The 26,167-nt window shown below is 42.4% G+C and overlaps 1 protein-coding gene across 1 annotated transcript in view; it reads right to left on the bottom strand.

Moving 5' to 3' along the window:
- GSAP (gamma-secretase activating protein) overlaps positions 1–26,167 on the bottom strand; it is a gene marked incomplete in the record, with an annotated part of 185,523 nt that overhangs the window by 67,052 nt on the left and 92,304 nt on the right. Inside the window, 4 exon segments of the mRNA XM_073623550.1 lie at positions 3,774–3,994; positions 12,609–12,701; positions 18,611–18,694; positions 25,756–25,833. Coding sequence (XP_073479651.1) covers positions 3,774–3,994; positions 12,609–12,701; positions 18,611–18,694; positions 25,756–25,833 — 476 coding nt within the window.

Here is a 26,167-nt window from a genome sequence, read left to right as displayed (position 1 = left end):
TGCAGGGCCAGACAGACAATAGCTTTGGGGATATGCCCAATGAGTGTGGATGCATAGAATCTACAGTTGTGCTCATAAGTTTACACACCCTGGCAGAATTTATGATTTCTTGGCCTTTTTTCAGAGAATATTAACGATAACACAAACTTTTTTTTTCACTCATGGTTAATGTTTGGTAGAAGCCGTTTATTATCAATCAACTGTGTTTACTCTTTTTAAATCATAATCACAACAGAAACTACCCAAAGGACCCTGATCAAAAGTTTACATACCCTGGTGATTTAGGCCTGATAACATGCACACAAGTTGACACAAGGGGGTTTGTATGGCTATTAAAAAGGTAACCATCCTCAACTGTGATCCGTTTGCTTGTAAATTAGTGTATGTGTGTGTAAAAGTTCAATGAGTTTCTGGACTCCTGACAGACCCCTGCATCTTTCATCCAGTGCTGCACTGACGTTTCTGGATTCTGAGTCATGGGGAAAGCAAAGGAATTGTCAAAGGATCTGCGGGAAAAGGTAGTTGAACTGCATAAAACAGGAAAGGGATTTAAAAAGATATCCAAGGAATTGAGAATGCCAATCAGCAGTGTTCAAACTCTAATCAAGAAGTGGAAAATGAGGGGTTCTGTTGAAACCAAACCACGGTCAGGTAGACCAACTAAAATTTCAGTCACAACTGCCAGGAAAATTGTTTGGAATGCAAAGTAAAACCCACAAATAACTTCAGGTGAAATACAGGACTCTCTGAAAATATGTGGTGTGGCTGTTTCAAAATGCACAATAAAGGACGCACTTGAAGAAAGATGAGCTGCATGGACGAGTCGCCATAAAAAAAACATTACTATGCAAATGCCAAAAATGATCCCACTTACAATATGCCAAACAGCACAGAGACAAGCCTCAAACCTTTTGGCACAAAGTCATTTGGAGTGATGAGACCAAAATTTAGCTTTTTGGACACAACCATAAACACTACATTTGGAGAGTCGACAAGACCTATGATGAAAGGTACACCATTCCTACTATGAAACACGAAGGTGGATCGCTTATGTTTAGGGGGGGTGTGTGGGCTACAAAGGCACAGGAAATTTGGTCAAAATTGATGCAAGATGAATGCAGTATGTTATTAAAAAATACTGGAGGAACATTTGCATTCATGGGCCAGGAAGCTGCGCATGGGACATACTTGGACATTCCAACATGACAATGATCCAAAACACAAGGCCAAGTCGACCAGTCATTGGCTACAGCAGAATAAAGTGAAGGTTCTGGAGTGGCCATCTCAGTCTCCTGACCTCAATATCATTGGGCCACTCTGGGAAATCTCAAACATGTAGTTCATGCAAGACAGCCCAAGAATTTACAGAAACTGTAGGCCAAGAGGAATGGGCAGCTATACCATCTGAGAAGATAAAGAGCCCCATCCACAAATACCACAAAAGACTTCAAGCTGTCACAGATGTTAAAGGGGGCAATACACGGTACTAAGAACTGGGGTATGTAAACTTCTGATCAGGTCATTTGGGTAGTTTCCGTTTTGAATATGATTTAAAAAGAGTGAACACAGTTGATTGATAATAAATGGCTTTAGCCAAACTAACTATGAGTGAAAGAAAAGTTTTAGTGTTATTATTCATATTCTCTGAAAAATGGCCAAGAAATCATAAATTCTGCCAGGGTATGTAAACTTATGAGCACAACTGTATATATATATATATATATATATATAAAAGACTCAGGATTTTGGAGTAATGCTGCAGCTATTCCCCCATATGCCTTGTACACCAAGTGTACATTAAAGGGCCCTTGGGGAGTCAACTGAAATCACATTCTAGCCCTCGCAACACTCCTGAAGAAGCAGTGTTAGTTTCTAAGAAACGCGCTGAGGGAGATCTCCATTCTGCATCACTAACATATTTGATACTGTATTGATAAATTAAGTTATAGTACTATAGAAGTATATGTAAACCTATTCAGGCAGCTAAAGGGTGCTGGAGGGGGATAATTACAAGTATTGAGGCTTGATAGTGTACATAACTGTTAACGTGAGCTATGAAATGTTAAGACTTAACGTGAGATTAATAAAATCTTTTTTTATTTTACTGGTGGGTGCCTTAAAAAAGTCTGCCATCTTGAATACAGTCTGTATCAACTATATAAACCTTAAAGTAATTCTAAAGGCTCAAGGTTTTTTTTACCTTCGTGCATTCTATGGATGAAGATAAAAAACATTCTGTGTGGAGCAGCTCCCCTTAATACTTACCTCAGCCATGTCACAATCCAGCGATGTGCATGAGAGTCTTGGCCCTTGCGGCACTCTTCCTCCTCATTGGCTGAAACAGCAGTGGGAGCCATTAGCTCCTGCCAATCACAGCCAGTGAGCCAATGAGAAAAGAGAGGCCGCATCTCTGTGTCTGAATAGATATGCAGAGCAGCAGCTCAGAAGAGAGCCAGCGTGGGTACTCTAAAAGCAAGCGGTTTGCTCTGGGGGCAGTTGGGAGGAGGGAGGGGCCAGGAGCACCAGCGAACTCAAGAGGGACCCAAGAAGAGGAGGATCGGGGCTGCTCTGTGCAAAACCATTGCACAGAGTAGGTAAGTATGACATGTTTGTTTTGTGTTTTTAAACTGGTCTTTAATTTTACTTTAATGGATTATGCATGAAATATATATCAGCTCACAAAAAAAAAAAAATCAATGTTCTTTAAACTACTCGCTGACCAGCCGCCGCAATTGTACTGCAGCAGGTTGGCACGGCTGCGCATATCGCCATCGTACGGCAGCTCTTTAAAATCAATATAGCAGGCGGGTGCCCACAATCGCTCCTGAGAGCCAGAACGAGGATCTGTGTGTAAACGCACAAATCCTGGTTCTGTCAGGGGAGTAGAGACAGATTGTGTGTTCCTACTAAGTAGGAGCAACGATCTGGCTCCTCCTCTAGTCAGTCAGTTAGAAACACACCTAGGGAACACACTTAACCCCTTGATCGCCCCTAGTGTTAACCCCTTCCCTGCCAGTGACATGTATACAGTAATCAGTGGCTATTTTTAGCTCTGATCGTTGTATAAATGTCAATGGTCCCAAAAAAGTGTCAAAGGTGTCCGATCTGTCCGCTGCAATGCCGATAAAAAACGCAGATCACCGCCATTACTAGTAAAATAAATAAAAATGCCATAAATATATCCCTTATTTTGTAGACGCTATAATTTTTGCGCAAACCAATCAATATACGCCTATTTCAATTTTTTTACCAAAAATATGTAGAAGAATACACATCAGCCTAAACTGATGAATAAATTAGTTTTTTTTTTTTAAATTTGTTTTTGGGATTTTTATTATAGCAAAAAGTACAAAATAATGTTTTTTTTTTTTCAAAATTGGCGCTCTTTTCTTGTTTATAGTGCAAAAAATTAAAACTGCAGACGTGATCAAATACCACCAAAAGAAAGCTCTATTTGTGCGATTAGTGCCATATCGCAAAAAATAGCCTGGTCAGGATGTGGGTAAATCCTTCCGGGGCTGAAGTGGTTAATTCTGTAATATATTGCTAACATGGAATACCAAACATGAAAACTAAGGCTAGCCATAGGCAAAGAAATATGCCCCAATCCTCCATTCTTATAGTGACATCTGTTGGGCCAGGGTGGAACATTTATGTCCAGCCTGAGCTTCTTTAAAAAAAAAATAAAAATAAAATAAATTAAACATTTTTAACTGCTTCAAGGGGGTTTAGGGATGTCAGACACAAGATGAAATTCGCAAATCAACTTTTACCTCTATTTCCTGCTGTGGTTGGAGACTGAGGTGAAGTAAGAAGCAATGTAGCATCGCTAGACGCTCACAGTCCTGTTGACTCTCTGCCAAGAATTTAAGGAGTTTTTCCTGGCTAATATTCACAGAGAAAATTATTCCAGTGCAGCTTTCCAATACACAAGAATTTAGTAAAGACTGCATAGGGCAATCACTGCACATGCCACTTATTCTAGAGTCTTCATCTGGGAAAAGAAACAAAGCTCATTAAATAAAATACTGTACCACTCAGAGCATGAGCTCTCAAAAAAATAAAAATTAGGAGTTTTGTTCTTACCATAAAATACATTTCTTGGAGTTCATTGACAGACACAGCGCTCCATATTCAGAACCATAGGTTTATATTGCCCCCTACAGGAGTAGGACACTAGGCAAAAAAAAAAAAAAAAAAAAAAAAAGACACCTATGGGCAGTCCTAGCTGGTATATATCCCCCTCTCTGCTATAGGCCTTCAGTTTAGTAACAAGCTGTGTCAGAAGTTTTAAAACTCCATAGAGGGGTGGGGTGCTGTGTCCGTCAATGAACTCAGAGAAACAGATTTTACGGCAAGTACAAAAATCCTATTTTCGCTTTCGTTCATTGACGGACACAGCGCTCCATATTCAGAACCATAGGGACGTCCCCAAGCAGTGCCAAACATGAGGGGTGGGATAACCAAAAAATCCTAAGGCTAAACACAAGAGCCAACCAGGTAACAGGAGCTCAACAAAAAACAACTGGAGCCCAACCTAAACAAAACACCTCCAAAGAAGGCACAGACCCTCTAAACAACAGCCTGCAAAACCTTGCGGCCAAAAGAAGCATTTGCAGATGCCAGCACATCCACTTTGTAGAAACTAGTGAAAGTGTGCACTGATGACCAAGTGGCCGCCTTGCAAACCTGCGCCACTGACGCCTGATGACGGTAGGCCCAAGAAGCACTAAACGCCCGAGTAGAGTGCGTCATATCAGGAAAAGGAGTAACCTGACCCTTGATAGAATAGGCCCGAGTCACAGTCTGTCTGATCCATCTGAAAATGGTTTCAGAAGAAGCGGACAGCCTTTTCTTGGCCCATACGTGATCACAAACAGTGAGTCCGACCTCCGAAAAGACTCCGGCCAGAGATACACCTGAATTGCTTGAACCACATCCAAGGCATGCAACGCAAATTCCTTGGGATGAGTGGGCCAGGGACACAGGGAAAGCAACACAATGTCTTCATTTAAATGGAAGTCAGAGACCAACTTACGTAGGAACGATGGGGGTGGACGACGAACCACCTTATCTTTGTGGACCACCATATAGGGGGTACGACAAGATAACGCCGCCAGTTTCGACACCCTGCGAACAGAGGTGATAGCCACCAAAAAAGCTACCTTCTGAGACAGCGTAAGCAGGGGAATCTCCCAAATATTTTCCAAGGGAGGCTTTTGGAGAACAGAGCACCAAGTTCAAATCCCAAGGCGGTAAAGGAGACCACACTGGTGGAGCCAGGTGTCGAACCCCTTAAATAAAAGTACGCACCAATGAATGCGTGGCCAGGGGGTCGCTGAAAAAAAAGACCACCAAGGCAGACACCTAGCCTTGATGGTACTTAAGGCCAGCTTCTCAATTCAACACCTCGTTAAAAAAAGGTCAAAATCCGAGCCAACGACAAGGAGTGAGGGTGAACACTGATCGACTCAAACCACGGAATGTACACTTTTCATGTACAATGGTAAAGCTTTCTAGAGGTAGACTTCCGAGCCTTCAGCAGCATCAGGATAACCAACCCAAGCTCTTTCCTTCAGCACCTGGCTTTCAACAGCCAGGCAGTCAAAGCCAGCGACCGTAAAGCAGGATGGAAAAACAGTCCTTTGGATAGCAGGTCCTCCCTGAGAGGCAGTCTCCAAGGGACTTCGGCGACCAATCGCTCCATGTCAGCATAACCAGACCGGCGAGGCTAGCCCGGAGCCACCAGAATGACCGGAATCCCTTCGGCCTCGATCCTGCGCAGAAACCGCAGAAGAAGCTGGAGAGGTAGGAAGGCATAAATCAGACGATACTGGCTCCACAGGGCCACCAGAGCATCTGTGCGGTCCGCCAGAGAATCCTGTGACCTTGCCATAAACCTCGGTAGCCGAGATGCCAACAGATTGACCTCGGGGGTGCCCCACCTCAGACATCAGATGAAACACGTCCAGATAAAGGGACCACTCCCCTTGGTCTAACACCTGCCGACTGATATAGTCCGCCTGCCAGTTTTTCACTCCTGGAATGTGTACGGTGGAGAGAGCTGGAAAGGAACGTTCTGCCCACCGGAGAATGCCGGCTTCTTCCAGAACCGCTAACACACTCTCTTTGTTTCGCCCTGTGATTGACATAGGCCACCGCCGTGGCATTGTCAGACTGGATCCATACCGGGAGGCCCCGGAGCTAAATTCATCCAGAAAACCAGACACAGCCTGATCGCCCGACGTTCCAAGACATTGACTGGTAGTCTGGATTCCTCCAGCGTCCAACAACCCTGAGTGGAGCCCAGTCCCAGGACACCTGGACAGACTGGCATCCATAGTGGCCACTGTCCAATACAAGAGGAGAAAAGATTTGCCCTGCCGAAGATCGGGAGAGCGAATCCACCAAACCAGGGAACCCCCGATTTCTTGGCTCAGCCGGATCCGATTGTCCAGGAGACTTTGGACACATCTCCCATTTTACCAGGATCTCTCCCTTTGGAGGGACCTCATATGGAACTGTGCAAACGGGACCGTCTTAAAAGGTAGACACCATCAGGCCAGCATCCGCATGCAAGTCTGGAGGGAGACCCACCTGCTGGACAGCAATAGATGAACCGCAGCATGCAACTACTGGAGTTTGTTCAGATGAAGGAACACTCTGGATAGAGCTGAATCCAGAGTCATACCCAGATAATCCAGTTTTTTGGATGGAATCAGAGCAGACATCTGGTAGTTTAGAAGCCAACCAAACTCCTTCAAGGTATGTATATTGATCAACACCTCCTTCAAGAAAAGGAAGACGAGCGCGCCGCTTGCAAGAGGAGGTCGTCCAGGTAGCCTGGCAATCCCCCTCTGATGTAGCAAAGACCTGGCACCAAACACTTGTGAAGACCCGAGGCGAGACCAAAGGGTAATGCCATGAACGGATAGTGTTCCTCTCCCACAGAGCAGAGGAAACGCTGATGTCGGGTACATATTAGAATGTGCAAGTAAGCATCCTTGATGTCGACAGAGGCTAGAAAATCCCCCTGATGTAGGGATGCCACTACCATGCGAATGGACTCCATTCTGAATTTCTGTACCCGCACAAAGCAGTTCAGGGCGTTGAGGTCCAGAATTGGATGGACCTTGCCCTCCTTTTTTGGGAACGTAAACAGGTTTGAGTAAAAACCTTGAAACCGTTCCGAGACCGGCACCAGGACAATCACTCCCTGAAGCAACAGGTCTTTCAAGCCGTCCGGAGAAGGGCACACATTGGAAGGGAATAACCTTTCCGGGGGGCAAGCACAAAATTCTTGTAACTGGACAGAATCACTTTGTGGATAAACTTGTCGTTTACCAAGGAAGTCCACAGGCTCAGAAACCAACGTAGATATCACCCCCCACCCCAGCCATGGGTGAGGGCGCACCTTCATGCTGAAGGAGCCTTGTCCGTGGGTCTAGAGAATCCCGCTCTCGGCTTGCTAGACCAGGGCCACTTGAAAGGTTTTGAACCCTTGAGACTCTTACTGATGTCATCCAGGGTAAACCCAAACAGGTGATCGCCTTGAAAGGGTAAATCAGTCAGAGCTTTTTTAGACCAACACTTATGCCACAATACATGCCTAAGCACCACTGCCGAAACAGATAGCTTAGAAATCAAGGCAGCCGCATCCAAAGAGGCACTGCAGACAAACTGCAGCCCCGGGACCAATTGGTCTGCCAACCCAGCAAAGGCAGGCAGAATCTGCTCGCCCCCCAAGTCCATCCAGTTCAACCAAACAAAAAAAAAATTATAAATTATATATAATATCATACAAACCTATATACACAATCCTATACCCACAGTTGATCCAGAGGAAGGCGAAAAACCCCAGCAAAGCATGATGCAACTTGCTACAGCGTAGGAAAAAACTCCTTCCTTATCCCCAGAGAGGCAGTCGGATATTCCCTAGATCAACTTTACCTATAAATGTCAGTACCCAGCTATACCATGTACATTTTAAGAAAGAATCCAGGCCTTTCGTAAAGTAATATACTGAGTTGGACAAAAGCACCTCTGGAGGGAGTCTATTCCACATTTTCACAGCTCTTACTGTGAAGAAACCTTTTCGTATTTGGAGATGAAATCTCTTTTCCTCTAGGCATAAAGAGTGCCCCTTAAAGTGAATACTCAACACCAAGTTCACTATATGGACCCCCTATGAATTTGTACATGTTGATCACATCCCCCCTTATCTCCTTTTCTCAAGAGAATAAATTCAGTTCCTCCAAACTGAGCTCCTCCATGCCTCTTATCAATTTGGTTGCCCTTCTCTGCGCTTTCTCCAGTTCCCTGAAAAAAATATCCTTTTTGAGAACTGGTGCCCAAAACTGAACTGCATATTCCAGATGAGGTCTTGCTAATGATTTGTATAGGGGCATAATGATATCTCTCTCTCTCTCTGAAGTCCATATGTCTCCTAATACAAGAAAAGACTTTGCTCGCTTTGGAAACCGCAGCTTAGCATTGCATGCTATTAAGCTTATGATCTACTGAAATCCCCAGATCCTTCCCCACTATGGATCCCCCCAGTTGTACTCCCCCTAGAATGTATGATGCATGCATATTCTTAGCCCCCAAGTGCATAACTTTACATTTATCAACATTAAACCTCATTTGCCACATAGTTGCTCAATTAAACAGTGCATTGAGGTTGGCTTGTAAGTCGGAGACATCCTGTAAGGATGTTATTGCACTGCATAGCTTTGTGTCATCTGTAAACACTGAAATAGTACTTATCGCCGGATCCGACGTGCCGCTTATGCAGGGCTGACACAGGCTCGCTTTACCATCTCATTTGGAGCTGCCCACATGTCCAGACGTATTGGACCCAGGTTGTCCCTTTCCTCCATGATAATATGGGATCCCCTGTGGTGCTGGACCCCAAGTTATGTATTTTGGGGCTACTGCCAGACGTAGAAGTGGACAAATATCACACAATATTCATTTCTGAAACATTATTCCTAGCACGTAAAGTGATAGCTCAGAGATGGATGCAGAACGTGCCCCCCACACTACAGTTATGGAAAAAAGCAGTTAATGACACCCTGTCATTCAAGAAACTGATCTACGCACACAGGGGATCTACACAAAAATATTCCAAGATCTGGGACAGATGGTTGGAGGACGGGGAAACCTGTGTATAATGTGCAGGGTTCCCCTGTACCTGTGGCACACTTTGTTTATAGTTTGGATTAAATTGCCACCTGATTCACTGCACCTGTGAATATGTGTATGCACACCCTGTAACATAATTGCATATTTAATTTCGCTGTCATAATATGTAACTGACCTTCTATGGCTATATGTACCCGAATGGCTTGTAAAATGTGCTTTATAAAGTTGTTTTTTTCCCATGTAAAAAAAGAAATGGTACTTGTAATCCCAGACCCTATATCATTTATAAAAGGTATTAAAAAGTATGGGTCCCAACACTGAACCTTTGGGTACCCCACTGATAACCTTAGACCAGTCAAAGTAAGAATCATTAACCACTACTCTCAGAATTGTGTCTTTTAGCCAGCTTTCTATCCATTTACAAACTGATCTTTCCAAGCCTGTAGACTTTACCTTACACATTAGCCGTGTGTGGGGAACTGTCAAATGCTTTTGCAAAATCCAAGTATACTACGTCCACAGCCACCCCTCTGTCCAAGGTTTTACTTACCTTCTCATAAAAATAAATCAGATTTGTTTGGCAACTTCTGTTTATCATGAATCCATGCTGTCTGTTGCCTAATATATGTTTTTCCAGAAAGAACTCACCTATGTGGTCTCTCATTAAACTCTCCAGTATCTTTCCAACTATAGAAGTTAAACTAACAGGTCTATAATTACCTGGTTAAGACTTTGGCCCTACGCCAATCCAGTGGTACTATTCCGGTCATTAACGAGTCCCTAAAAATTAGAAACAATGGCTTTGAAATGACAGAGCTAAAATTCTTTTAGGACCCGTGGGTGGATGCCAGCTGGTCCAGGTGCTTTATCCACCTTTATTCTGTCTAAATATTTCTGGACCATATCACTTTTGAGTTATTGTGGATCATTTGGGGCTGTGTCAATGCCATCCCCATTATAGTGAACCTATTTCGGACCACAGACTCCGCCTTTTAGTCAGCCAGATCCTTAAAGGCCGGAGATTCCGTTACTGGAATCATGGTCAACTTGTTCAACCTGGAGACAGGAGGGTCCACCACTGGTGGAACAGTCCACTTCCTGAGGAGTGACTCTTCAAAGGGGTACCTCACCGCAAAGCGTTTAGGAACCACAAAGGGGCGTTTTGGACGCTCCTAATCCTTACAGATAAACATGTCAAAATAGGATGGATAAGGGAACACTTTTGCCGCGTGAGACGGTTTGTGGGTGCCAAAGGGGACGGCCACCTGCGCAGAAGCTTCATCCTCCATCTTCAAAGTTTCCTGCACAGATTTAATCAGTGTGTCCACCAGCGCCTTCTTGTGTGCAGCTACAGAAGTGGAGAAATCATCCTCACTGTCTGATAGATCAAGGAACGTTGCTACAGGCCCCGCAGGGTGATCCACGTTGGCGGCGGCTGAGCCAGATTCAGCATCTGATGAGACGGGGGAGGGGGGGGGGGGGCGCTTTGCTAGCCCGCCGCCCAAAGGCCACCTCCACCCGGGAAACAAAGGACACCTGGACCGCTGTCAGTGCATAGCACCGCTAGGGGAGTCACCCACCTAAGGCACAGCACCTGTATCAGCACAGAGGCACCTGAAAACAGAGCACCTCACAACCTACAGCAGAGAGAGGGAGAGGCTCCACCAGAACTGACCACCCCACCAGAGTAGCACCGATCTGCATCAGGGAGGATAGCCTGTATCCACATACGGCATCCAGGAGAAAAGAACACCAAGGAGTCAGCACCAGGGGAAAAAGGAGGAGCCCCCACAGCCATAGACGCTGTCCAGAGGCTCCACTGTCATGGCTTCTGTTCCTAATGCACCCCGGACCAACAATGGCCATAGGCCATAGAGAATCACACAAGCCCCAAAGTAATGGTGCCGGCCATGGCAAATTGCCACACGCAGTGGCTTCCAGGGACCCAGGAAGGACCCCTGTAGCCCAGGCCACATCCAAAAAGGAGGGGGGGGGATCCAGACACAGGACCATCTTAACAGTCAGCGCCCACCCCAGCCGAGAAGAGCATGTCCACCCACCTCCCCTTACAATTACAAAGCAGTACACCAGTCCCCCAGTCCCATACACCTGCCAGCCCACCAACATAAAGGGGGGACTGAGGGAAACCTGCAGGTCCAACCGTCCCAGCAGGGGGTGCCCGCGTCCACCCCAAACTACATACAGGGGGGGGGGGGGGCGACCATGTACTCACCATACCAGGAACCAGGTGGGCATCACTCCAGACAGAACCCCCTCACTGAAATGGGGACTGTCAGCCAGGAGGAACGCTGCGACTCGGACCAAGACCCAGTCGTATGCAGCCTCACGAGGCATTTAAATCGCAGGCCAGCTCCCTTCCAGTAGGGGTATGTCGCAGCCGACCCAGTGCGGAGCTCGGATCTGCTCGCTGGCCAGACTGGGGGTGGGGGGTGGACTGGATATAGATACCCAGCCCATCGCCCAGTCCGGCAGTTGATTGTAGATCTCACAGGAAAAAAACACGGAGAAAAAAAAAAAAAAAAAAAAAAAAACACATTTAAAAAAGGAAAGAATTGCCAGGACCAAAGATGCCGGCAGGGAACTAGATCCTTACTCCTGACTAGGCAGAAAAAAAATGAAGGCCTATAGCAGAGAGGGGGATGTATACCAGCTAGAACTGCTCATAGGCATAGCCAAGTCTTTTTTCTGCCTAGTGTCCTACTCCTGTAGGGGGCAATATAACCCTATGGTTCTGAATATGGAGCGCTGTGTCCATCAATGAACGAAAGAGAAAAAAAAAAAAAACTTGGTATAGGAGGAAGCAAATGTTGCAATGTTATCCATAGCAGCAACTATGTTCCAAGTAGTACTCATCTTAGAAAAAAGGGGCACGCCCTGAAAGCCTGTCCTGAAAATCTCTCGTGTTGTTTCAGGAGACATTGATGCCAGCTGCCGCCATCATTTTCAATGGTAGTGGGCCGTAACTGCGCCTATAGCTTTTGCAGCACGTTAGTGAAGGATTTATAAAGTGTTGGAGTGCTGGGGGAGAGGCAGTGGAAGTTCCTGTATCCCAAAATGTACTGGGAAATAATAGAGAACAAAAAGGACAGAGTAGCTACAGCCACTTCCTTACAGAGCAGCTGTGTTCAGGCAAAAGCATCAAGCCAGCCAGCAACACTGACTGTGTCAGGCAAGAACAGAGCCATTGAGCATTATTGCCAGTAGCAAAGCCTTTTATGTCAGCAAAGTGTTGGTGCCAGCAAAAGTCCCCCCCTCTGAATGAATGCCTACAAATACAGTCAGCCATTGCGTCTGACAGCTTATAATTCTCAATGAGCTGCGAAGGTGGGTTAAAGCACCCACTGACTCTTTACAGGTCAGGCTTCAAGAGTAAGGTTTTTCCTGCAGTAATTTGTTCTGCTTCTCAGCTGAAAACAACGTATAATAGATAGACCAGCACTCACCTGATAAAAATAAGTGATAACACATCAAATCAGGATACTTTGTGTTTATCAAGTGGAAAAAATGATCAGGCAAATAAACCACAACATAGCTACCTAGAAAGAAAAATTTAATTGAAATTAGAAAAAAAAATAATTGTCTAAAACATCAAGTCCTTCAGCAGCACTAAGTGCTAGTCTATTCTTTTTTAGCTCATTTATTGAGGTCATTACAAAAATTGATGGCCCTAAAGTGTTACTAAACCCAGGGCAGACAATATCTGGTCTCCCACAGTACACAGAACATGGAAATACAATTATTTTAGTAAATATAAACTAATATATACATTTTCTTATCAGCAGTATATAGCAGTCTTGTGACTTCTATCAGTGTCCAGCCAAGCACTGGTTAAAGCTTGTAGGAGTTTTCAGACTGTACTGCAAGACTCTGTCCGGACAGTGCTGATTGGCCCTGTGCTGATCACATGCATCCTCCCAAGAAGAAAAAACCTCTAGCAATACACACCAAACAGAGCATGTGCAGCCTGGCTCCATAGGACTGTGTTATTAGGCAATTATTAGGAGTCAGTGGAAGGAGGAGAGGATCAGAGAAGCCAGGATCAAACAGCTTGTGCGATTCAGGTGTGATTTGGGAACCCACACTGGATTCACAGGGTTCTTGCATTGCACCAGTGTGAACCGAGTCTTGGCAGAATTGAACTTAAAAAAAAATAAAAATAAAATAAGATTTGTTACAAATGATAATTGTGTCAAAGCAGTAGACTAAAAAAATCTAAATATCTAGGGAAATTATGATTGCACTTCCTGGTATATGCAAGTCCCTACGCCTCATAACTGTATATCTGCATTTGAAAGGCTAAGGGATTGCTGCCTTGGAGTGCAAGTCCAAGGAGATTTGTAGTGAAATTTGATAATGTCACAAAATGTGCTGCTCACTGTTCTTCATGTCAGAGCCTCCAAGCCTCCAGCAAGGAGAAGTAAAACCCTTTGACAAAAAATAAATGCACAGATTGCTGATGCAAAGCAAGTCTCCTGCAGATCTGTCAGTGTGTCAGCTTGCTTGTGCCTCGTACGAAGAAGCCAATACACTGACAGGAAGACTTAAAGTGATTGTAAAGGATCGTTTTTTAAGTAACCAACATGTCATACTTACCTCCACTGTGCAGCTCGTTTTGCACAGAGTGACCTCAAACATCCTCTTCTGGGGTCCCCCGGCGGCTCCTCCCCGCATCAGTTAACCCCTTAGGAGAAGTGCTCTCTCGAGCGGGTTACCTTGGGGGTGCGCTCCTGTTTCCAGCATTTGCGTCCACAGACCCGAATACCGAACTCGGCCCCGCCCCCCCGCGTCATTGGATTTGACTGACAGCAGCGGGAGCCAATGGCTGCATTGCTACCCTGTTTCCCCAAAAATAAGACCTAGCGCGATAGTCGGTGATGGCTGCAATATAAGCCCTACCCCCCAAATAAGCCCTAGTTAAAGTCCTTGCAGGTCTTTTCAGGGTAGGGCTTAGTTTCGGGGAAACAGGGTAGGGCTTATTTGGGGGGTAGGGCTTATATTGCAGCCATCACTGACAATCACGCTAGGTCTTATTTTCGGGGAAACAGGGTATCAATCTATCCAATCAAGAGCCGGGTCCCTGTAGAGAGAGGGACAGTGCGTCCCCACCGAATAGATAAAGGGGCTTAGGTAAGTAAAACGGGGGGATGCATTAAGGTGAAAAAACACGAGGGTTTACAACCCCTTTAATGAACTAGCACAGCACAGTGGTATTTTATTGAGAACTACAAACTGACAGCCGCAAAAGCTGCTGGACCTTGTAGTTTTCCATTCACAGAGCCCTGTGAATGAGTGATACAGCTGGGAGGGCAGAGCCTTGCACGGCCACGTTTTTCAAAAAATTTGACAGCTAGTGGAGGGAGAAGATCCCGGCTAGCTATCACAGCAGGGATTGGGGAGGTAGCGGTGGCCGGCGGTCCACCAATTGTAACATGTTACACCCTGACAATGGGTGTAACATGTTATGAAAGGTGAACTTACCCTTTAAGTATAATCAAACACCTGCATGATGACCAGTGTTGCCAACCGTCAGTATTTTTACTGGCAACCAGTAAAAAAACAGGCAATTTTCTCCTGCCAGTAAAAGGAAAAAAAATTGCCAGTAAAAAATATGGCTGTGATGTTCGGCTCAGTCCGGAGCCGGCCGAGACCATCCAAGTGCCTGCTACAGTGTGTTCGGGCAGCTCTGGTGGAGGCGGTGCCCGAGCGTGTCGTGTGATGTCATGGTGCAAGGAAGCCAATCAGAGCCTCGTGTGTGAGTATGCAGGACAGGAGCAGGGTAGGTCGGGAGCGGGACTGTCAGTGCTGTTTAGACTGGAGTGGACTGAAGGGACAAAGAGTCAACTTCGTGTGTGCCTTCCTATTCTAATTTCTTGCCCTCCTGAGTCCTGTCCCTGAGCTACTTACTATATCGAAAATAAAATAAGAAATATGTTTATTTGCCCTAATATCTACCTGAAATCACATTGCTAACTGCATATTGTACTCGTTTGTAGCCTAAATACTAAAATTTACACTTAAAACTAATTTTGTAACTTTTGGAAATGCCAGTAAAAACTTGGCTGTGCCAGGTAATTTTGTCTGTCGTGTCAGTAAATTTTAATCTGGTAGGTTGGCAAAACTGATGACCTAGACCAGTCCCAAATTCAGTTACTATGTGATGCACCAGCCTCAAAGTAAACAAAAAAAAAAAAACACTTTACCTAATCTGACTGAGCCAAATCCTTCTCTATTGTGTCACATAGGCTCCCCTTCCACTCATGCATCGAATATAAAATGTTAAAGGCTTGTTTTACCATGTATGAAATACCGTGACCTGAACCTATAGTTGCCCTCCAACCCCTAATTACTCGTAACCCAAAAATTGTCCCAAACAGGGGGGGACCAAAAGAAAAGCGGGGCTCATGAGAGAGGCAATCTAAAAAAGTATATTGAATAACAATGAAATATTTATTGTAGGTACACAGTAGAAAAACATGGTGATATATACAGCAGCATAACCAAAAAGTAACCCTGCCCTGATAAAATTCGATCAATACCTGGATTGATCAAAAACAAAAAACACAGACATGGGGAACATATAACATGTAGGGACTCCCCTTCCACTCACAATTGAAGGGTTTTAGTAACTTATGCAGCACTGCCAATTTAGAATACAGTGGGTAGGACTTGGTGTGTTCAGATGCTGATTAAAAAGCTACAGGCTTGCGAATCAGCAGTGAAAATGCAGATCTGGAGCAAGCTTAAAAAAGGTATGCATACGTAAATGCAGACTCATTCAAGACTGCACTTCTATAGATATACAAAAACACAATATGTAAATCAATTATTTTAATATTAGGTTTCCTTAAACCATAGCATACATAACAATACACACTGGTGTTGTACAAACAGGTAATCTCCTGCTCATGTTTCAAAATAAAAAGAAAATGGGGGTGTGTGGCGCTTACCCATAAACTACAAGAAAAAGGGGCTAAGTTAAGGGTGTGCTAGGGACTAGCCCTACATATACATTAACCAACAGCCAGATATCCTGTACCCAGTATCTATTGTGCAGAACAGGTAGTTCTGAGCGCATACTGTGCACCCATCGCTATATATATATATATATATATATATATATATATATATATATATATATATATATATATATATATATATATATATATATATATATATATATATATATATAACCCTCTTTTTTTCTTTACCCCTTTCCATTATTTATTATAGGATGGGTGGTAGGATAGCTATTATAAGTGTAATCCACCCTTGTGTGTTTAATTCCCATGGGCTATCATTCACCCATACTATTCTTCACCAGATACATTAGTCATACAACAACTAGGCCTATGCTCTGTATTAGATATTGGTGCACCTCCTGGCTAGTGACCCTTTCCATAAGCCTTTTATAGCAGGGCGTTGGACACAGGGTAACTTATTCCATATTGGGGTTATTTTACATTGATTTGGAATTTTTTAATTATCCACTCTGGCAATTTATTCTGTCTTTTATATGTTTTATTTTAAGTATTGTTGTATGCTTTTTATGCATAATTTTATGTTAAGCCGGATTGCGGCTACTACCAATGGGGGATACTTTATTATATTTGCAGGGATGTGCAAATAGTGGTGGACCGGCTATTATTTCTTACCTAGTAATATCTGACATGATTGATATTATATTTCATGTAATTTAGCCTGTTGCCCCTAGGAGGAGACGATGAGTTGAATCCCTGTCCCATAAATGGACTCTGGACCCACGTATTAAGCCTCCCCTTTGTAATATATGTATTCTATAACATTTATGTGAACATTTTTTATATGTACATCCGCTATATTATGGATATGGGAGAGCGTAACTATGGGTTCTATTAAATATATGTAAACCACACAGGGCTGGTCCCTCAATTATCCTGATATAGCGTGTTTTTTGGCTACACATAATCCGGCACTTCTACCTGGCAACCAAGACCGATTGGCTAATCCTTAAACTGGAGGCTGGACATAAATGGTCGTTCTCCTATATCTTGACGTAGCGTGCAGCAGTGTGGCACAGTCGCTGAGGTCGTCAATGACGAAACGCGTACGGAGCCACGCACACGTCACTTCCCGGAACTCGAGAGGTTGGAACGCAGCAGGCCGCTGCAGTGGCCATATATCGGGTTCCTTTGTTTGCAGCTTGCACATTAACAGCCTGTAGGTGGCCGCAGACTTCAACGCTGCTTTTTTGTATATATTTTTTATATGCTTGACTTTTAATAAACAGATGAAATACCACTTTTACTACACTATGGGAGCCTACTTTTATCTTCCATGAGGTACACAACATTGGTTACGTCCAAGTTACCAGGAATTAAAGGAATACGGCTGGGTTCTACAGTGTATATACCTTGGTGGATTGGCAATCTAGAATACACACGTCATACGCATTACCCCTGCAGGGTATACATGGTATTTTGGGTTCTGGACACTAATCAACTATTTGTATCTTTATTTTATTTTTTAATTCTAATTTGGGTTTTGTTCTTTATATTTTTTGGATGCAACACTTGTGGACACTTATTTATAAATTATGTGCAACACATTATATGCACTTTCCTTTTTTATAGTGTTGAAATATCAGGTCTTGTGCATATTTTTTCTGGTGACATTTATGCAATATATATTTGTAATGGTACCCTTGTGATACTATAATTCTTATTCACGTAATTGGATGCAGATAACACATGCACTTTTAGGGTAGACTTTGTGGTTTTTCAATTTAGGATCGAAGAATATAACATTTTTATTCTTACTTTTCACATGACCTTCTAGCTTTGGTTTTTATCACTTTCATACTACTTCTGTTCTGCACAATAGATACTGGGTACAGGATATCAGGCTGTTGGTTAATGTATATGTAGGGCTAGTCCCTAGTACACCCTTAACTTAGCCCCTTTTTCTTGTAGTGTATGGGTAAGCGCCACACCCCCCCATTTTCTTTTTATTTTGATACTGACTAGAGCTCTTTTTAGGGGAGACCTAGTAGGGGAGGCAGCTACCTTTAATTCCTTTAATTTTCTATTCTTTTTTAATCTTTACCTCATTTTCTAATTTGTCCTAAGCGCGGCTATCTTTTTTATATTCTTTTATCCTGCTCATGTTTGCTGTCATTTTATCAGTACTTTATTCCTTATTACTACGTTGGGACTGATGATGTGGTTGTAGTAAGAAGACAACCTGGAGGAGGGAGTAGAATCCATAAATTAATCTGAACAAAAAACAGCAACAGATTGGTCTTTGAACTGATGTTTGCTAAAATCTTCGCAATATAAACAAACTGACCTAGCGAGGATTATTTTTTTCCTCAGCAAATGGGGAGTTACGCTATAAAAAATAAAAACCTGCAAAGCCATGACGATTATTATATGTTGTGGCTACAAATATATGCCAAATTATTTCTTACCTAGATTTATAAAAGATAATCTCTTGAGCTTGCAGTTGCTAGTGTCTTTCATTGGCGTTTCAATTTTAAAAGTTTTGCTACATCCTAGAAACAAAAAACAAGCTTTGATTTTAAGATCCAGCCGGTGGTTTCCATGAGCTTATAATGAATGCAAAAAACAGGAAATATCTGAAGTAGGCATGCACTGTAAAATGACAACAAGCATACATAAAATATCATAAATGTAAAATGGATGGATGGATGGATGGATGAGTTTGCTTTGAATATTCAAAATGAATTAAAATAGCGTTTTTGGTTTGTGGTGCTCAGATAGTTTAGTTCCGCTTCAAGAAAGAGATCATCTTCATATAAATTTTTTAAATTGACTAATTAAAAACAAAAAGTCACACAAAATGACATGTGGCAAAGCTCGAGGGGCGCTTTACATTTTTTTTTTTTTTGCACACACTGTATCTTTAATTTTTTTTTTTTTTTAATCACTTTTATTGCTATCAGAAAGGATGAACAACATCACTTGTGATGGCACGGGCCATGTCCTCTTTATAGAGGACATGGTTGATCAAACCAAGATTGGTTTGATCAGATGCCCAAGTTCACTTTTTTTTTTTTTCTAAATTCCAGCTCCCCCATGTACCAATATAGCACTAATAAACATCTTTTCATTTATTATAAGCACGCTTACCTCACTGTCTTTATGGCGGTTTCAAACACTGCTCAATTACTTCTGCCTTACTTCCTGGACATACTTTAAGTCATGGCACAGTAAGGAGTTGCCCAGCTGATCTCATTAGCACACACCGTGCATCATCTACCCTCAGCTGGTCAACTACTTTCTGTGTCATGACCTAAAGTATGTTCAGGAAGTAAGGCAGAAATAATTGAGCAGTGTTTAGAAACATGAAACAAGACAGTGAGGTATGCGTGTGTTTATTAGATGGAAAGCTGATTTTGGCAAAACAAGTACATTACTGCTATATATGTACATAGGGAAGCTGGAATTAAAGGAAAAAAAAAAAAAAAAAGTGAAAAAAAAAATAAATAAAAGTGAACTTGTCATTTAACCACTTGCTGACTGCCTTCCGCACATATACTGCGGCAAGGCGGCTCGGCTGCGCAAACTGACATACCTGTACATCGGTCTATGCATGTGGCACTGCGGGCGTGCTGCGGGACACAATGGTAGCTGGCCACCTGCGATCGCGGGAAAGAGGCAGGCAGAACAGAGACCTGCCTATGCAAGCAAAGCAGATCCCCGTTCTTATAGGAGAGTACAGCGAGATCGGCTATTCCTAGTGATCAGGAACAGTGATCTCTCTGTACTCCCAGTCAGTCCATTGCCCCACAGAAACACCTCCCTAGGACACACTTAACCCTTTGATCGCCCCTAGTATTAACCCTTTCCCTGCCAGTGTCATTTATACAGTGATCAGTGGATATTTTTAGCTCCGATCACTGTAATAATGTCACTGGTCCAAAAAAAAAAAAAAAAAAAAAAAAAAAGGAAGTAGTGTCAAAAGAGTTGGATCTGTCTGCCGCAATGTCGCAGTTCCGCTAAAAATCACTGATCACAGCCATTACTAATAAAAAAAAAAGCCATAAATCTATCCCCCATTTTGTACACACTATAACTTCTTGCGCAAACTAATCAATATACGCTTATTGCGATTTGTTTTACCAACATTGTTTTATTGGATAGGTATTATAGCAAAATGTAAAAAAATATTTTTTGTTTATAGCGCAAAAAATAAAAACTGCAGAGGTGATCATATACCACCAAAAGAATTTGTGGAAAAAAAAAGGACTTCAATTTTGTTTGGGTACAGCGTTGCATGACCGCACAATTGTCAGGTAAAGTAACACAGTGCCGTATCGCAAATCCTTCTGGGGGTGAAGTGGTTAAGCCGGTAACGGCCTGTTTACATAAGACCGAAATCAAAGTGACGAAATCCTTGTCAATTCCGGTTTCTGACATCACACAGTGGGAGGAACATCATCAGTTCCTCTCACTGTGTTCCAGGAATCGGATGCCGCTGGTCACATCCTTACCGGGCTCTCATGCGATCGGGAAGCCCGGTAAGGATGCGACCTGCGATGGGACTCCCGCCGCCTTTAAAACAAATCCAGTGGCTTCTTTTGCTGCAGCGATGACCGAGTAAACACAATTAATTATGTTTCAGTTATAAATGAACACAGGGACGATCGGCACCCATTGCTTACTGTGTTCATTTAAGAAATGAAGGGGACAGTAAATATGACATCTGGCAGCTCTGCAAGGGGACACATGGAGGGAATCAGAGTTCTAGGAAGGGAGTGTCCGATTGTGGAAGAGGGTGATCAGAATAATGGGGACACAATTACTGGAACCAAACAGGAGCAACATGGAATCGCTACTTGCCTTTGTTGTGATGCTGAACGATTTTTCTCATGAGATCCAATTCAAAATCAACATTGGGGGAAATTGGTTCCATTTTTGGATACCAGGATTTACATTGATAACAATCGGATGGAATCCGATTTGTATATCAAGCCGACTGATAGGAATCAGTTACTATTGTTTGACAGCTTTCATCCCCCCATGTCTTCCGTTCCATTGTAAGAAGCCAACTTTTGCGGGTCAGGAGAATAGTTAGCAATGAAACCGTGAGGAATTTATGAATGAAAGAAATGTGTTCTAAGTTTCAGGAACGAGGATATCCCAATTACATTATTTCACAAGAAGTAAAAAAGATAGAGCAGGAGGAGATGGGTGCTCCAGTGAGACATAGACCACAGACGAGACGATTACCGTTTTTGATGCAATTTCATAGTTACAGCGAACAGGTTTTTAGAGTCATCAAGAAACATCGGCCCCTTTTAAAACGCTCCTATCCACAGATTGAGGTCTTTCAACAAACACCATTTAAAGCCTTTAGAAGGAATAAAACGATGCGAGACGCATTGGTGAGATCAGAGTATAGACCAAGGGAAAACATATCTAAAATGACATTTCTGGGTAAGAAAAGGAAAGGGTGCTTCCCCTGCTTGAGTTGCATTCAATGTAAGCTTTTACTTAAAGGTGACCAGTATGTCCATCCTGAAAATGGAGATAAGGTTGCGATTAAAGGATTTTTTACATGCCAATCCTCCTATGTGATCTATATTCTGACCTGCCCATGCAAATTGTTGTATGTTGGTGAAACAACCCAAAAGATTAAAGACTGAATCACACAGCATCGCAGCACCATTAGATTGAAACAACCAGGGCTGCCAGTATCAAGACATTTTTTGGAGAAATGGCATCAGGACTCAGATTTAAGATTTATGGTGCTTGAGGAGGTTCCCCGAGACAGAAGAGGGGGGTGACAGAATATTGAGACTTAAGCAGCGAGAGGTTTGGTGGATCAACAGGTTACGATCCCTCTATCCAGATGGGATGAGTAGGGACTATGATTTGTACCTATTTTTATGACGATCCAGTTAGCGACTTTTTTACATTTTCTATTTTCAGATAGTCGCATCTTGACACATGGGAATAAGTGGGAATTGATCAGAAGGATGAAAGTCCTATGAGGTCCTGATTGGAATTTGTGGACTACATGTCTATTGCACCTGTATGCGATTTTTTTTTCATTTAAGATATTTTTATCTAGATGATGAATGAAAATATGTTTATATGGAATTATTGATGTTTTGATTGTGACACTATGAGTTGAAAAATTTGTTTTATCTTTCTCAATGTATTTGGCTTGTGCAGGCATCTGTTTGCCTAGGTAGTTAACAAATTGGAACTGATATTGGGTTAATGTTTTTCTCCCAGGGCCTTTCATTTTGGAAGCATCGGACACACCTGTGGGGTAACACCCACTTGTACTACAGTTTTTGAACAAAAGAGGGAATCACTCATAGAATTTTCACACAAAGCCATACAGCCTGAGGAAGAGCAGGGATGCTCGCAACTGTATACAGTAGCTGCAATTGATGTACATGACGACTTTGATGATTTGAAGATTCAGTAAATATATTTGCATTGGAGAACGTGTCCCTTCGTTTATGTTGATGGATATCGGTGGAGAACAGGGAGTCCACCTTGACACCATTCCAGTCTAACAGCAAGGACAAGAAAAGGCAGTAACCCACCCAAAGTTTGAATAAATATCGCTATCTATATAGATATATACACACACATATACATACATACACACACAGTGGGGACGGAAAGTATTCAATTTTCACTCTTTGTTACATTGCAGCCATTTGCTAAAATCATTTAAGTTCATTTAGAAAAACACAGAATTTTGGACATTTTTGCAGATTTATTAAAAAAGAAACTGAAATATCACATGGTCCTAAGTATTCAGACCCTTTGCTGCGACACTCATATATTTAACTCAGGTGCTGTTCATTTCTTCTGATCATCCTTGAGATGGTTCTACACCTTCATTTGAGTCCAGCTGTGTTTGATTATATTGATTGGACTTGATTAGGAAAGCCACACACCTGTCTATACAAGACCTTACAGCTCACAGTGCATGTCAGAGCAAAGGAGAATCATGAGGTCAAAAGGAACTGCCGGAAGAGTCAGAGACCGAATTGTGGCAAGGCACAGATCTGGCCAAGGTTACAAAAAAATTTCTGCTGCACTTAAGGTTCCTAAGAGCACAGTGGCCTGCATAATCCTTAAATGGAAGATGTTTGGGAAGACCAGAACCCTTGCTAGAGCTGGCCGTCCGGCCAAACTGAGCTATCGGGGGAGAAGAGCCTTGGTGAAAGAGGTAAAGAAGAACCCAAAGATGACTGTGGCTGAGCTACAGACATGGAGTCGGGAGATGGGAGAAAGTTGCAGAAAGTCAACCATCACTGCAGCCCTCCACCAGTTGGGGCTTTATGGCAGAGTGGCCCGACGGAAGCCTCTCCTCAGTGCAAGACACATGAAAGCCTGCATGGAGTTTGCTAAAAAAAAACCTGAAGGACTCCCAAGATGGTGAGAAATAAGATTCTTTGGTCTGATGAGACCAAGATAGAACTTTTTGGCCTTAATTCTAAGCGGTATGTGTGGAGAAAACCAGGCACTGCTCATCACCTGTCCAATACAGTCCCCAACAGTGAAAGTAAATGTCGTTGGATCCTTTACCGATACAGATAGGTGTCTCCATCCCTGATAGTGTGTAAAAATGTAAAATTAGGAGGAAGACTATGCTGCCCCTAAGGAAATGGGATTTTTGAGGGAGACAATTAAATCTGTATAATAAGGTAAGCACACAATCATACACATACATGATACAAAAATATAGTATTAATATAAAATCACAGAATCCACATAATACATAGTTGGTGATACTTGGATGTATTATTTCATAAGATGCTTGAATATGCAGAAGGCCGACATGTTTTCGCAGTTTCCCGCTTCTGAAAGGGCGTCGCATGCAGCTAACTGGGTCTTGACCATGAGCTCTCGTCATACACATCCCTCATAAGCATTTGCAATCTCTGACTGGGTGAGCACTCACAAGTTTTCAATGAAATATGTATCAATTATGTACTAAATAAAGCAAGTTTCTAATGTTGTTTTTATGTAATTTAGATGAATGTATAGATGCATGCGACGCCCTTGAAGAAGCAGGAAACTGCGAAACATGTCAGCCTTCTGCATATTCAAGCATCTTATGAAATAATACATCCAGGTATCACTTACCAACTATGTATTATGTGGATTCTGTGATTTTATATTAATACTATATTTTTGTATCAATAAATCTAATTCTTTATTAATCTTAATGATTGTGTGCTTACCTTATTATACAGATTTAATTGTCTCCCTCAAAATCCCATTTCCTTAGGAGGAAGACTATGCTGCCCCTAAGTCCCAACAGTGAAGCATGGTGGTAGCAGCATCATGATGTGGGGGTGTTTTTCAGCTGCAGGGACAGGACGACTGGTTGCAATCGAGGGAAAGATGAATGCGGCCAAGTACAGGATATCCTGGATGAAAACCTTCTCCAGAGTGCTCAGGACCTCAGAAAAGGCAGAGGGGTTTACCTTTCAACCAGACAATGACCCTAAGCACACAGCTAAAATAACGAAGGAGTGGCTTCACAACAACTCCATGACTGTTCGTGAATGGCCCAGCCAGAGCCCTGACTTAACCCAATTGAGCATCTCTGGAGAGACCTAAAAATGGCTGTCCACCAACGTTTACCATCCAACCTGACAGAACTGGAGAGGATCTGCAAGGAGGAATGGCAGAGGATCCCCAAATCCAGGTGTGAAAAACTCATTGCATCGTTCCCAAAAGACTCATGGCTGTATTAGATCAAAAGGTGCTTCTACTAAATACTGAGCAAAGGGTCTGAATACTTAGGACCATGTGATAAGGGGTGCTGTGTGTACATTAATGAGGAAAAAAAACGAACTTAAATGATTTTAGTAAATGGCTGCAGTATAACAGAGTGAAAAATTTAAGGGGTCCGAATACTTTCCATCCCCACTATATATATATATATATATATATATATATATATATATATATATATATATATATATATATATTGATATATATATATATATATATATATACATACATACATACATACACACTGGGCCCTGTACAGGAGGACTGGTTGCTACCCCCCTTATTAGCGTGCCTGTTTTTACATAAACAACCTTCAATAATAGTACTAAGAATTGTTTAAAAGATGATAGACACATGAATTTCTTAATAATTAAACAAATAGAAGACTACTCTACCCCATGAACTTTGTATTTAAGCCTGTTAAATAAATAAGCTCTGTTTTGATTGTTTTATTAAAATTTCACAAGCTGCTGAAGAGGCCTGTGTATATTATGGATAGTTTTTGTATGATCTCGCTATGTTCTGTGGGTTTCCTCTATATGCTCTAGCTTTCATTCAAACTCTAAAAACACAATGTGAATTCTTAGAAGTCATGCTGAATGTGTTTTGTCTTGTGTTTGTGGGACTGTGGCTGGAACATTAGGCAATAAGTTCATCTGATGCAAAAAATAAAAAAATAAAATTTTAAGCAGTAAATGCAAGAACAAAAATATTAGGAACAAAAGACGTTACCAGACAATAAAATCGGGGTACTGAAATGTTAGACATTGCAAGCACACAGTTTTAAAACACTGAACCCTGAACTTTTTTTTATCACCTTTATGTAAAAATGCTACTGTGTAAGTGATGTCTTGTGCTTCTTTTGGAGGTTGATAGTAAAACAGACACAAACCACCTAATTGAAAAAACAAAAACAAACAAAAAAAATTAAGTTTATTTAGCTCATCACAAATGGCTATGCATTTAAATTACAAATTTAAAGGAAACAAACATCATGGAAGTAGATCTACAGATAAACTATATGAAAAAGGGGGACAACTGAACTAAACACAAATACTGTATAGACTCATAAAAAAGTAGCACCAGAATAGAGTGGCAACTGTGGCCATAAATAGAGGGGGGGGCAGGTACCCACAGCAGGACCTTTGTTCAACACTACTGCCTTGCAGTCTCTTATTAAATTTACATCTGAAGAATTCCTTTTACAGGGGCAAACCATTTTATCTTAT

This window comes from Aquarana catesbeiana, linkage group LG03, assembly GCF_042186555.1.
Source record: "Aquarana catesbeiana isolate 2022-GZ linkage group LG03, ASM4218655v1, whole genome shotgun sequence".
NCBI lineage: Eukaryota > Metazoa > Chordata > Amphibia > Anura > Ranidae > Aquarana > Aquarana catesbeiana.
Note: the sequence above shows the minus strand (reverse complement) of the source record. Positions and strands in the feature narration are given on the sequence as shown.